Source organism: Sapajus apella, unplaced genomic scaffold, assembly GCF_009761245.1.
Source record: "Sapajus apella isolate SASKATOON/1434 unplaced genomic scaffold, GSC_monkey_1.0 scaffold117, whole genome shotgun sequence".
Lineage (NCBI taxonomy): Eukaryota > Metazoa > Chordata > Mammalia > Primates > Cebidae > Sapajus > Sapajus apella.
Genome location: NW_022437057.1, coordinates 2,374,922 through 2,388,164, shown reverse-complemented (window position 1 = coordinate 2,388,164; position 13,243 = coordinate 2,374,922). Strand labels below are relative to the sequence as shown.

Below are 13,243 nucleotides of genomic sequence, written 5' to 3'. Positions count from 1 at the left end.
TGGGGGAGCTGCTGCAGGCAGGGAAGGAGCCTTACTCATCTCCGTTTCCCAGAGCCCTGAGCAGGCCCTGGTACCGGGCGGACCATGGCAAATGCTTACTGAATGAATGAACGGATGGAAGGATGACTGGACAGGGCCATGAATGAAAGCACAGATGAATCAGCTGCTGATAAGCATGAGGTAACCGGAGTCCAATGCTGGGCTGATAGAATGCAGGCCCAGAGCTGCCAAATATCACCCAGGAAAGGTATGAACTCTCCTGGGCCTTCTGGGATGCTTACAGGAAGCTCATGGGCCTTCCAGAATCTTCGGTCATGGATCACGGAGCTAAAATAACACAGAAATGTAGGCCTGTGGGTGCTAATCCTGGTCTCATAGTCGAGTCAGTCTTCCTCTGTAAGAAGGCAGGGATGCAGACAGCATTCACTGTCCTGACGCTCCCTCCCTGCCTCTTCCTGCCAAAGCCGTATCTTGGTAAGCAAAGGAAGTGCTTCCTGAATTGTTTTGGGTAGGTTCCTCTGAAAATCTGAGACAAGCCCTGTAGCCTCGGAGCCAAGTCCATGAAGACAACATCCCTCTGTTCAACCCTGTAATGGTTCTCAGATGTCAGAAGCAGCAGAATCATCTGGAATGAAAAGACACCTGGACCTCTTTCCAGTAGAATCCCACTGAATGGGCCAAGGGTGGTGCTCAGAATTTGCATTTTTAAAACAGAAGCCCAAGACCAAGCTTGACCGTGGTGTCTCAAATGTCTATTGCCCTAGGTTACAAACTTGAAGGAATGAAAAAGTGAACGCCTTATCAAAATCACCACTTAATATTTCTTGTTAAAATTTGTACAAGGCTGGGCATGGTGGCTCACGCCTGTCATCCCAGCACTTTGGCAGGCCAACACTTGAGGTGAGGATCACTTGAGGTGAGGAGTTCAAGACCAGCCTGGCCAACATGGTGAAACCCTGACTCTACTAAAAATACAAAAATCAGCCAGGCACAGTGGCACACACCTGTAGTCCCAGCTACTAGGGAGGCTGAGGCAGGAGAATTGCTTGAACCCAGGAGGCAGCGGTTGCAGTGAGCCACCACTGCACTCCAGCCTGGGCTACAGAGCGAGACTCCATCTCAAAAAAAAAAAAAAAAAATTGTACAAAACACAGGTGATCACCAAAGGCAAAATAAAAATCACCCATAAATTCGTCATCCTCAGAAAACTATGGTTCACATTCTCACATATAAACTGCCAGACACGTTTATACATATATTTACATTTTCCTAAAATAGCATCAGTATGTATATTTTTCTAAGAACTGAACATCATGAACATCTTTTCAGGCCTAAGACACAGAACATAAGCTCCATAGAGAGTCTGTTTTATTCACCTCTGTATCCCCAGAACCTAGCCCAATGCCTGGCATATAGTAGGTGCTCAATAAATGTTTGCTGCCTGACTGCCAGCAAGGTCCTGACACACCACGCTCAACTTGGGCAGTTACCATCCTTAACCAACCCCCTGTGGCTGGATACTGACGTGGTTCCTCATTTTCCTTCTTATAAACAATGACCTAATGAACATTATTTTCCTAGATCTTTGTACACTCTCTTAATTATTTCCTTAGCTTACTCTCCTATGAGTAGAATTGATGACTCAAAGGCAGTGACTGTTTTTAAGGCCTTTGATACAATTTGCCAAATGCCCACGGGAGACACTGCAGTTAATTACAACCCATGTGGATTCCTTGTGAGTTGACCATTCCTAGAGGCTGCTGGCTCCAACCTGGTCCAGGCCGGCCCACATTCCCTTCAGGCTCACTCCCTCCTCCCCTACCCGCAAAATCTTCTTATGGAAAAATTCAAACCTAAAACATAGGGAACTGTAGAATGGACTCCCACATACCCATTTTCCAGCTTTCACAGTTACTAACGCATGGCCAATCTTGTTTCATCCCTATCCCACCACTGGGGCCCAGAACCTGCATTTTTAAACCAGCAGCTGATACATGTGTGTGTATACTTACACACACACACACACACACACACACACGACAGCCCATACTATGTGTATACATGTACATGACAAGCTGGTTTCATCCCAGTTATATCATTCAGGACCAGTTAACTCAGTTCCACGATACAAGACACAATTCCATGTAGGAAAGGTGCTCCTTAGCTTCTGCCCTAGGGGATCTCGTTCCTGAGGTTAGCTGTTGATGACAGTGAAGAGAAAGGCCAACATTTATTGAGCACTCAAAATGTGCCAGGCCACACACTCAACTCTGTCCACACATCTCATTAATCCTCATGGCAAGGCTGAAGGTGGGGAGGATTCTTTCCCCTTTACAGATGCAGATTGAGGCTTAGCAGAGTTAAATGACTTTCCCAAGACCACACGGCTGGGAAAGAGTGGAGCGGGACGCTGGAGGCCAGGTCCTCATGACCACACTGTGCCACCACCTGGCAGGAGCTCCTCCACGGTGGTCTCCAGGCCTCTTATCATCGATTATATACCCACTGTACTCTGGGCCCAGGGCTGGGTCCTGGGGACAGAGCAGTGGGCGAGGCAGAGTGCTATGTTCTAGTTGGTGCAACAGCCAAGGGCAGCGGAGGTCTGAGAGAACAAGGTGATTTCAGAGAGTGGTCTATGCTAGGAAGAAAAAACATGTTTGTCCTGAGGAGTCAGGGTTATTTTCGATATGGTGATCAGGGAGGGCTTCTTGGAGGTGGTAGCATTTGAACTGAGACCTTAATGCCAAGAAGCAACTCCCACAGCAAGACCTGGGCACAGAGGGACCTACAAAGGCAAAGGCCCAGTGACTGAGCTTGGGAGCTGAGAAAAATAAAGGCCAGCCCTTCCCTGGCTGTCCATTGCCTGATCTCACGCCTTTTTCTCTCCAATTAAGCCAGCCTGAGATGGCTTTCGTCACTAGCCCCAGAAAAGACAAGGTATTCTGTGCACACCGTCTCTCTGCTCACACACTCTGGGCCTGTTTAGTTTGATCCTCCTTCCTGTCCAGCAGCTGAGGGGTTCATCGTAGCTGCAAACATTTGTGGATAACCACCACGAGATGACACACTCCTATGACACTAAACAATGACCACGCCACCACACCAAGAATCATCTACCTCTGTTACAACCAGAAAGCTGCATTCAAACACGGAGATGCTGCGGTATACTTATCCACTGCTGGAGGCAGCATGAATGAGAACCAGAAACAGCCGGAAAGCCGTCGGGTAACATAGCGCCAACACTGTACATATCAGAGGCATTACTGCCGCCGTGAAATGCAGGACACAGCAGACGCTTTTAGTGAGAAGACAACGTCTTCGAAAAGCACAGCAGAGGCTGGGCGCGGTGGCTCACGCCTGTAATCTCAGCACTTTGGGAGGCCGTGGTGTGCAGATCATAAGGTCAGGAGTTCAAGACCAGCCTGGCCAATATGGTGAAACCCCGTCTCTACTAAAAATGCAAAAAATTAGCTGGGTGTGGTGGTGAGCACCTATAATCTCAACTACTGGGAGGCTGAGGAGAATGGCTTGAACCACGAGAATGGCTTGAACCCAAGGAGGCGGAGGTTGTAGTAAGCTGAGATGGTGCCACTGCACTCCAGCCTGGGCGACAGAGCAAGACTTTGTCTCTAAATAAATAAATAAATAAATAAAACAGAAAAGCAAAGCACAGCAGAGCTGAAGATGGACAACTGTGCTCTCATTACAACTGGAAAGTAAGAACATCGTGGCTATGTGATAATATCAAGTACAAAATGCAGATGGTAAATTGCGATCCACGTCTTGGAAAAAAAGAAAAGTGACTTCTGCTTATGGACAAGGATTCACAGGGACACAAAAAAAATGAGGTTTGATTTGTCAGGGGGCAGGTCATGGAGGAATGTTTTCTTTGGCTTGGATCCCTGACAGTGGGAGAGCAGATGCATTTCAGGAAATAGTAAGAAAAGATGTGAGTTAAAAGGTGAGCTCAGGTGAGGAAGTAAGAAAAATCCAGGTACCCAGTGCAGCAGCGGGTCTGCTTGAGCAAACAGGCCTCCTGGGCCCACTCTGTGCACGTGTCCGAGGCCGCGAGAGCTCACGTGTGTTGGTGTGCAGGCACAGGTGTGTGTGCTCTCCTGTCTGCGTGTGGAGATGTGCTGTTCTCTTTGATCTGGGCCAAGGTGCCAGGGAGCTGAGGAGGGCAAGGACTCTATGAGGAGCTACGGTCGATGGGAGGAGTCTGAGCAGGCGAGTGAGGTGTGGGGAGGCAGCCATGCGGTCAGACCTGACTGGGTCATCCACAGACCCGTTCTCACGGTGCGACCTGCAGCCAGAACAGATTCTGGTTCTGCCACAGCTCCCCATGGGATCTTAGGTAATTAGTTCAACTAAGGACGATGATGTGGCTGTGACGACAGCAACAATGATGGTAATAGCTGGTCTCCACCGTGTGCCTGAGTCTGCTGTGCCGGGGATGGCTTGTACCTTCCCCGGGACAAGCCTTCTTCTCCTCCCTCAGATGGGGCTGGGTCTACCTTCCCACTGGGTAGCTGTGGGAATGGAGCGTGAGCAGCCTCACTGGCTCGGAGTGGGTGCTGGACAGGGACCCCCACCTCCCCGCCCTCCCCTATCCCTGCCTGCTGTACCGGGCATCTTGGAGCAGAAGGCTGTTCCCAGCCGGGATACATACGGTTGGAGGTGAGTCTGTCTGCTCCCCCGAGAGCGTTGAAAGCTCCTTGGACGTTCTGGACCTGTGGAGACATGCATTGAGGGGACAATCCCCAGGACACCGCCAGCTCCAGGCCTGGCCCTGGTTGTGGGGGATGGCCAGGTACCCACTAGTCCAGGAACCTTGTCAGTGTGTAAAAGGGGGCTTCAGCAGGGTTTGTGGGGAGCAAGAGGCAGCATGGGCCTCGCACACAGTAGGTACAAGCTTGTTTCTCATCTCTAGCACCTACTGTGTGCTGCTCCAACCTGGCCACTTCATTTCATGCCCCTAATGATGTATCATTGGGCCCATTTTACAGAAGAGCAAACAAAGCCTTGGAAAAACACCAAGACTCGCCCTGCTGGTAAGTGCTAAGCTAAACTCTGAAATCAGGTCTGTCTGACTCCAAGCTAGACTCTTTCCATGACATCACACAGAAAATTCAAGTGAATGTGGATTCTGGGTCCCAGAAGATTTCTTCTGAGATCCCAGGGTCCTCTGACAGGCCCATAGAGGAGTCCAGGCAGGGGTGCCCCAGAGCTGCGGCCCCCCATCACGTCTGCTGTGGAGGACATACAGCAGGTGTGAAAAGACCCCTCCTCCAAGCAGCGGGGTGGGCTGCCGTAGCATGGGAACTGAAAACCATGACCTACCTTTTCTTTGAGAACAATGGGAAACCAGGTTGGCCTCAAGGAACATCTAAAGAAGGATAAGGCATACCTGGTAAATGAAGCATGCTACCATGGGCATGGTTAACCGGAGTTATTGAGCTAGACACCCTGGAGGACTTCCTGGAGGAAGTGACATTGACACCAAGATCTAGAGGAAAGTGGGAAGTTAAACTGGCAAGCAGCATGTATAAGGGCTCTGAGTCTGGAGACAGGTCCGCAAGGCCCCCAGGAGGAAGGAGAGTGAGGTGTCTGAATGGAAGGAACGAGGAGACATCAGAGAGGTAGGTGGGGACATGCTGCTATGGAGATGTCCACTCCAGAAGCAGCGGACAGCGGAGGGGTGGCCTCATCCCTGATCCTGGTCTCAGGTGGCTGATGTTTACTGAGCACTTAACAGAACTGCACATTCTCAACAAGCAATTCCTCAACAACTGGAAGGAACTGCGCTTCCTCAACAGGAAAAGGAAGTTTGTCTATTTGCTGTCTTGAGACTGACCGTGTCAAGGCTTCGTTTCTAACCCATAAGAATGGTGGCTATGGAGACGAGAAGGCTAGAATGTTCTCTTCTGTTGTTATGTGTCATGGTTTTGTCTCACATTATTTGTACCATTATTATTATTATTATTTTTGAGAGGAGTGTCACTCCGTCACCCAGGCTGGAGTGCAGTGGCGGGATCTCGGCTCACTGCAACCTCCGCCTCCTGGGTTCAAGTGATTCTCCTCCCTCAGCCTCCCAAGTAGCTGGGATTACAGGTGCCTGCTACCATGCCAATTATTGTATTTTTAGTAGAGAAGGGGTTTCACCATGTTGGCCAGGCTGGTCTCAAACTTCTGACCTCAAGTAATCCACCCGCCTCGGGCTCCAAAGGGCTAGGATTACAAGCGTGAGCCACCACGTCCGACCTGTACCAGTATTTGATCAACGTCTGTCTTCCCCTCTAGAATGGAAGCTCCAGGTGGGCAGGGACCATGCTTGTTCTCACCAAGTGCCAGGTATGCAAGGCCTGGCACATAGTAGGTACTTCATAAGTATTTTTTGAATGGATGGATGAGCCCTAAGCTAAGTTTTGTACATTAAAAAAAAATCAGATTTCTACTCCACTGATGACTAAACTTAGGACTGTAGTTTCTGTTTCCTTCTATTTTGCCCCTGCACCCAGCAATGCGAGACCGCTGCTCCTCCCTCCTCAGCTCCTCCTCTGCTCCTCTCCCCTTCGCTCTTCCTGAGTCTGGGCCCTTCTCTCCCCTCCCTGCCTATAGTCTTGCCTCCTGGGTCCCTCTTCCTCGCTGCAGATGGGTGCTCTGAGTCACCAGGCGGAGCCTCAGTCTCCAGCTTCCTCAACCTAACATGGTCTCTCGCCCCTACCCACCCCACCTCCCAGCTCCCGCTTCAGGCAAGTGCTTCTGGGCCCTCTCAGCTGGCAAGCGAGCCCTCGTGCCCTGGGCTTCTGGCATCTTGGTACAGAGTAACATGCTGCGTCACATGCACTTACTGATCCATTTTTCTGAAAGTAAACTTGAAAGTCTTTCATATGAAAACCATCAGTTGGGTGCTCTAGAAGAGGGCTGATGTCTGAGATGCCCCCTGCCCAGGATCCTGTTCCCGGTGAAACCCTTCCTGCCCTTCCAGGCTTGGCTTAGGTGTCACCTTAAGGGAAATTCCTCCTTGTGCCCAGAAAGGACAGAGGGCACCGGGTGACACAGCCCCTGTATGCCCACCCTGGCCATGCCACCTTGAGTGTCCCCTGCTCACCTGTAGCGTGTCCCCAAAGGAGAGCTTGTGGATGACGTGTGTCATGTCCGGGTTCTGTGGCTGGGCTGTGGCACTATGTGTGGACACGTGGAAGTTGCCAGGGACCTGGGGGAGAAATGTGAGTTTCAGGAGTTTGGTTGACTTCTCCAGGGGGTGGAGCATGGGGGCTTCACCCTGTGTGATCCAGGCAGGCGGCGGACGCTGGAATCAGACAGATCTGGGTTTGGATCCTGGCTTTTATCATTTTCAACTGTGCAAAGGCATCATGCCATCTCTCTGGGCCCCAGGATCCTCATCTGCAGAATGGGGGCATTACCGCAGCTTCTGACAGGGGCTGCCAGGACTATCTGGTGAGAGGGTGCATGTGAAGTGCCCACCTTGGCGATAGGCACATAACCAGGACTCATGGCAGCTACTCCCCCTCCAGCTCTGTGGATTCCGGCCGGCTGGTCCCGCAGTGGGCTGGGGATGACTTTTGAGTGTACAGACTAATGGGGCTTCCTTGGACTCCAAACCCCTATCATTTCCTACTGAAGTTTGCCCCAGTGCCCTAGACAGGGGATCCCTGACAGACAGACTGCGGCAGCCTCATCTCTTCCCTGGGTCTCAAGCCACTGCAGAGCCAAGCCAGCAAGAGGTGCTAGATGAGTATTTACGGAACGAAGGATGCTGGTGACAATCATGTGGCAAGAGCCGCCTCAGCTTCTCCCTGTTTCAGCTGAAAGTCCCTCCTCCTCCTCCTAGATGCTCAGACCAGAACCTTTGGTATAATCCTGGAACCTGCCTTTCTTACTCCTGACATCCATCCATCAGCTGAAACCCTGTCAGCTCTACTTTGAAAACACACCCAGTGCCTGACCTCTTTTCTGCCACCCTGGTCCGAGGTCTTCTCTTTATGGACAAGGACGCGGGCTCCTCTCTGGGCTCCCAGCTTCCACGTTCCCCGCAGCCCAGGCCTTTCCCCAGCAGTGACTGGAAAGATCTTTTTAAAGCCTCCATCAGATGTTGTCACTCCTCTGGCCAGAACCCTCCACAGCTTCTATTCTCTCGGAGTCAAAGTCCATGTCCTTGTGGTGGCCCACATCTGGCCACTGGCCAAGTATTGTGTCCCCACCTCTTGGCCTCGTGCTGCTGCGTCCTCTGCTTCCTCCTGTCTGGCCTCCCTGCTGTGCCGGGAACAGCATCCAGTGTGGCCCCACCTCAGGCCTTTGTGCCGGCACCCCTTCCTGGGACCTGTCCCAGGCCCTCCCTCAGCCTCTTAGGGTCCAAGAGAGAGGCCTTCCATGTGCACCTGTGCAAAAGAGCACCCTGGCCCCCATTCCCCATCCCCTTACCTGCTACGGCCTCTGGCATCACCTGCCATCTCATCCCCATCTTGTTCTCATCCGCTTCCTCCCGCTAGCATGTCCACACCTCACTGCACTCCCCAGACTCCGAGGCACAGCAGGTGCTCAATAGACACTTACTGAATGAATGAATGACTAAACAAATGACTCTGAATCCTTTGGCTTTGTCATCTGATAATTCCCATTTTACAGGAAAGAAAACAGAGGCTCAGAGCAGTGAAGAAACTTGCTAAGGTCACATCTCGAGAGCTGCAGTCTGAGCTCACATCTGTTGGACACGCTGCTCCCTCCCCTGATGCCTGGATGCTGTCTACCTCCGCAGCCTAGACTGATGGCCACGTGGCGCCAGACCTTCAGGAGGTGCTGGGACTGGGGAGATGAGCAGACAAGAATCTGGCCTTGGTCAAGCCCCTGTGACACAGTTTGGAACAGGCAATGAGACTCTGTGGGATCCACCCTGGCCCACAGGAATTTGCAGACCATGGGGCTTACAGGGAGGGCCCCCAACTCAATTGAGGGAGCATGCTGCAGGCTACAGTGGAGAAGGGACACTTGCTGGGTCAGGGGTGGAGCAGAAACAACAGCTTGGCAAGATCTCCCTGGAGGGACAGCATTGCCTGCCTCAGGAACCCAATAACCCATGGCAGAGCGGCCGCTCTGAGCTCTACACGTGGCCTCAAGTCTAGCCCCACTTCCTAGCTAGGGGGCCTTAGGTGAGGTCAGCAACCACTCCATGCCTCAGTTTCCCCATCAGCAAAACGGGCAGAAAGCCAGAAGGTTATTGGGAGGATTCATCGAGGTGATGCACGCAAAGCAGCCTGCAGCTGGCCTTGGGCTGGATTTGCAGGATGAACACATTTGTCACTGAAGCCCAGAAGAGGGAACGCAAACAGGCAGGGCACGAGGAAAAGCCACCGTGGCTTTTAACATTTATGCCTCATTTTCACCAATATAAATAAAGCCTGGGCTGGGCACAGTGGCGCAAACCTGTAATCCAGCACTTTGGGAGGCTGAGGCTGGCGGGTCACCAGGTCAAGAGATGAGACCATCCTGGCTAACATGGTGAAACCCCATCTGTAGTAAAAATACAAAAAATTAGCCGGGCATGGTGGCATGCGGCTGTAGTCCCAGCTACTCAGGAGGCTGAGGCAGCAGAATCGCTTGAACCTGGGAGGCAGGGGTTTCAGTGAGCTGAGATCGCGCCACCACTGCACTTCAGCCTGGGCGACAGAGCGAGACGCCGTCTCAAAAAATATATAAATAATAATAATAAAAAAAAAGCCTGGGTACATTTTCATGATAAAACAGTCACGAGACAGTCAGACTAAAGACCCTGTTGCTGACCGCCCCTGGGAGTAAGAAACCCGCAGCCATGAGGCGTGTGTCCTCCCAGAGTGTTTCTACGCAGGGACACAGGGCCTCCCGTGGGTAGGGCCATGGCGGGGTTCATAAGTGGGACTGGGGCCTGGGACTCATGCTGCTGCAGCAAAGTGAGTCAAGGAGGCTGGCCCCTCAGCACCTGCCACCCCTGCCAGGCCCCGCGAGGCTGTGACTCAGGATCCCACTCCCGCTCCACACCAAATCCATCACAGGTGGCTGACTCATGCCAGCACATGCTGGGCTGAAGAAAGAAACAGGAACGCTTTTAGAGCCTGTGACTTAGGAACCTACGTCAGTGTCTCTGATGGATTTTAAAAACATATAGCTGGAGCCAGGCCCCATACCCCTCACCCCATCCTGTCCTCCTCCTGCGGGGCTGGCTGATGAAATGAGGTCACTGTGGGGTCTCAGGTGGCGCTGCTGCTGCTGTTGCCCAAAACACGGGAACTCTGACATCTGGCTGCCAGCCAACTTCCTGAGAGTCAGATAAGGAGGCCATGGGACAAGTCTAAGCCTGATGCTGGGGGAGAAGTGTGGGGGACGGCTGCTGAGCTTGCCATCACAGTACATGGACACCGGTGGCTTCTCTGAGCACCTCCTGGTGGGCGGCTCCTCAAAGGCACAGATCTTTAACGAGGGAGAGTGGATGGGCTGGGGTGGGGGACGGTCTCTACTCCCTGCAAGTTTGGGGCAGAGGGCGCCCTAGGCTGCGACCTGGGTACAGAGGCACAGCTGGTCATGGCATGTGTAACCGACATGTTGGGAGAAGCAGCCACAGGCAGTGGGCTCAGGGGGCAGGGCCCTGCTGCTAGGCTGCCTGTGTTAAAATCCTGGCTGCATGAACTTGACCAGGTCGCTTAATCTCCAGTGCCTCAGTTTCCTCTGGGCTACAATGAAGACTAAAGGAGTTAACATGTGGAAACGGCTAAGAACTCAGTAAGTAGCCATAGCACGGGTCTGAGAAAGGCTGGTGTGAGTCTTTCAGAGACTCCCTGGCACTCCCCTGCCCAGAGAAGGCCGATTTCTTGGACATCCTCCATGTACGTTTCACAGGCGCACCTTAAGGTGGGTGCCAGCTGATGAGGTCATGGAAACTCTGCACTGATGGGAAATAAGGCAGGCCAGGATGCTTGTCCAGTCTCTACTGAATAATTTGTTCATATTTCACAGCGTGTGAGGTATTATTATCCCCATTTTACAGATGAGAAAACTGAGGTTCAGAGATGCTAAACTGCCCAGAGTCATTCAAGCAGTGACTGTGGTAGCTGGGACCCTTGACCACAGGACTGTGTGATCCCAAAGGGCAAGTCCACCCAGAGCTGGCTGGGGGCTCCAGCACAGCCCATTCTAAGGGGAGCAGACGGCAGCCTTGGGCAGGGCTGTCTCGTGGGTTGTCACTCCAGGTGCCGGGATGACTTGAATTAGCACGATCCCTTCTTGATCACCATCTGGGGCATATGTATTTTTTCAGCCCAGGTGGTTGCATCTCCTTGGGGGCGGGGGGCCCACAATTAGGAGGTGTGTGTGTGCATCTGTTCATCTGTGCATTTTCATCTTCAGCCTTCAGACAGGGCTTCCTTTGTAACCTCAGAGGTCTCCTTCATTCTCCACCACAGCATCCCATCATTCTCTTCACAGCTGCTTTATTTCCTGTTTACCCGAGCACTGGCTGTCACCCCATTACAGACCACAGGGAACCAAGGGCGAAAGCATGGCTGTTTCTCTCCGCACTGCAGCCCAGCGTCAAGCGTGGAGCCAGGTATAAGGCAGACGCTCCACAGCTAGGAAGCCTGGGCGGAGTGGTCAGAGGGAGGGGCAGAGTCAGAGAAGAGGCACAGGCAGAAGCCACAGTGTGCTGAGGGGTGCGGTGGGGAGTGGATGTAGGCAGGCAGGGAAAGGGAGGGGCGACTTCCCCTGAGGGACCCGTATCAGCTGAGGCCTGTGGGTGAGCAATGGTTCCCCAGGAGGATGAGTGGGGACAGAGGAAAGGTATGGAGGCCCAGCAGAGCCAGGGCCCCCCACCAATCCCACCTGCCTGCTGGCACTATGCACTTCTCCAAGGCCTTAAACTCCCAGCCATGGCCTGCATTTGGCTCCCCTTGCTTCCTAAGGACTTGGCTTCTGCAGCGGCCCCTTCTCTGCCATCATCGGTGTTTTCTGGAGCACTCTGCAGCGCTCAGATCACCATCCATTCCGGCCCTGCCTGCCTGAGCCTGGCAGCACCAGCCCTGCCCTTTGATATCTATCCATATGTTCTTTTCCAGACAGCAGTCTCCGCCCAGCCTTTGCTTCCTCCTTCCTGTCTGACTGCCCCCTTCTTGGACATTTTGTTACCCCCTCTTTGAAGAGATCAGGGGGCGCCAGAACTCAGTCCTCAAACTGCACTTCTCTCCAGACCTTAGGTTCTTAAGGCTTTTGGTGCCACGGATGACCCTTTGCCAGTTTAATGTTACCTATGTTTTAAATGCTTAAAATGTTCTTAATGGGTAAAATGCATAAGATTACAAAGGAAAGAGACTATATTTAAATAGTAATTAAAATATTAAAAAACACATTTGAATATGCTGCTTTACTGATGCATCAAATAACAAGACCTAGTGGTCGTCTCATAGTATTGTAATTTTTATTTATTTATTTTTTGAGACAGGGTTTTACTTTGTCACCCAGGCTGGAGTGCAGTGCTGCAATCTCAGTTTACCAAAGCCTCTGCCTCCCTGGGCTCAGAAGATGCTCCTACCTTGGCATCCTGAGTAGCTGGGACTATAAGCATGGGCTTGGCTAATTTCTGTATTTTTTTGTAGAGACGGGGTTTTGTCCTGTTGCCCAGGCTGGTCTTGAGCTCTTGACCTCAAATGATCCACCCGCCTTGGCCTCCCAAAGTGCTGGGATTACAGGCATGAGCCACTGTGCCTGGCCAATTGCTGTAATTTTAAAACAGTGATGCATATGAACAGTCTCTGGAAATTATCTGCAACAACTGTAAAATGCTATAAATATCAGCAATTTCTTTCTTTTTTTGAGATGGAGCCTCACTCTGTCGCCCAGGCTGGAGTACAGTGGTACAATCTCTGCTCACTGCAACCTCCGCCTCCTGGGTTCAAGTGATTCTCCCACCTCAGCCTCCAGAGTGGCTGGGATTACAGGCATGAGCCACTGCACCTGGCCTAATTTTTGTATTTTTAGTAGAGATGGGGTTTCACCATGTTGGTCAGTCTGGTCTCAAACTCCTGACCTCATGATCCACCCACCCTGGCCTCCTAAGTGCTGAGATCACAGGCATGAGCCACCACCCCCGGCCAAATTTCAGCAGTTTCTATTGGTGATGAGTTCACAGGCACTGCTAATGCTACTGTGGTTTGTAGCCCACGTTCATCGCCGATGGAAATGCTAAACTTTAGTTCGAGTT

General features: G+C 52.0%; 1 protein-coding gene across 6 annotated transcripts in view; it reads right to left on the bottom strand.

Moving 5' to 3' along the window:
- Positions 1 to 13,243, bottom strand: part of RPL26L1 (ribosomal protein L26 like 1) — a 141,583-nt gene that overhangs the window by 41,626 nt on the left and 86,714 nt on the right. For 5 of the 6 annotated variants that reach the window (XM_032260358.1, XM_032260361.1, XM_032260363.1 and 2 more), the window contains 2 exons: positions 7,112 to 7,216; positions 4,670 to 4,730 (listed from right to left, as the gene is read on the bottom strand). In XM_032260358.1, the coding sequence (XP_032116249.1) occupies positions 4,670 to 4,730; positions 7,112 to 7,216 (166 nt within the window). The remainder of the gene's footprint in view (positions 1 to 4,669; positions 4,731 to 7,111; positions 7,217 to 13,243) is intronic. The other variant, XM_032260359.1, reaches the window with a different exon arrangement.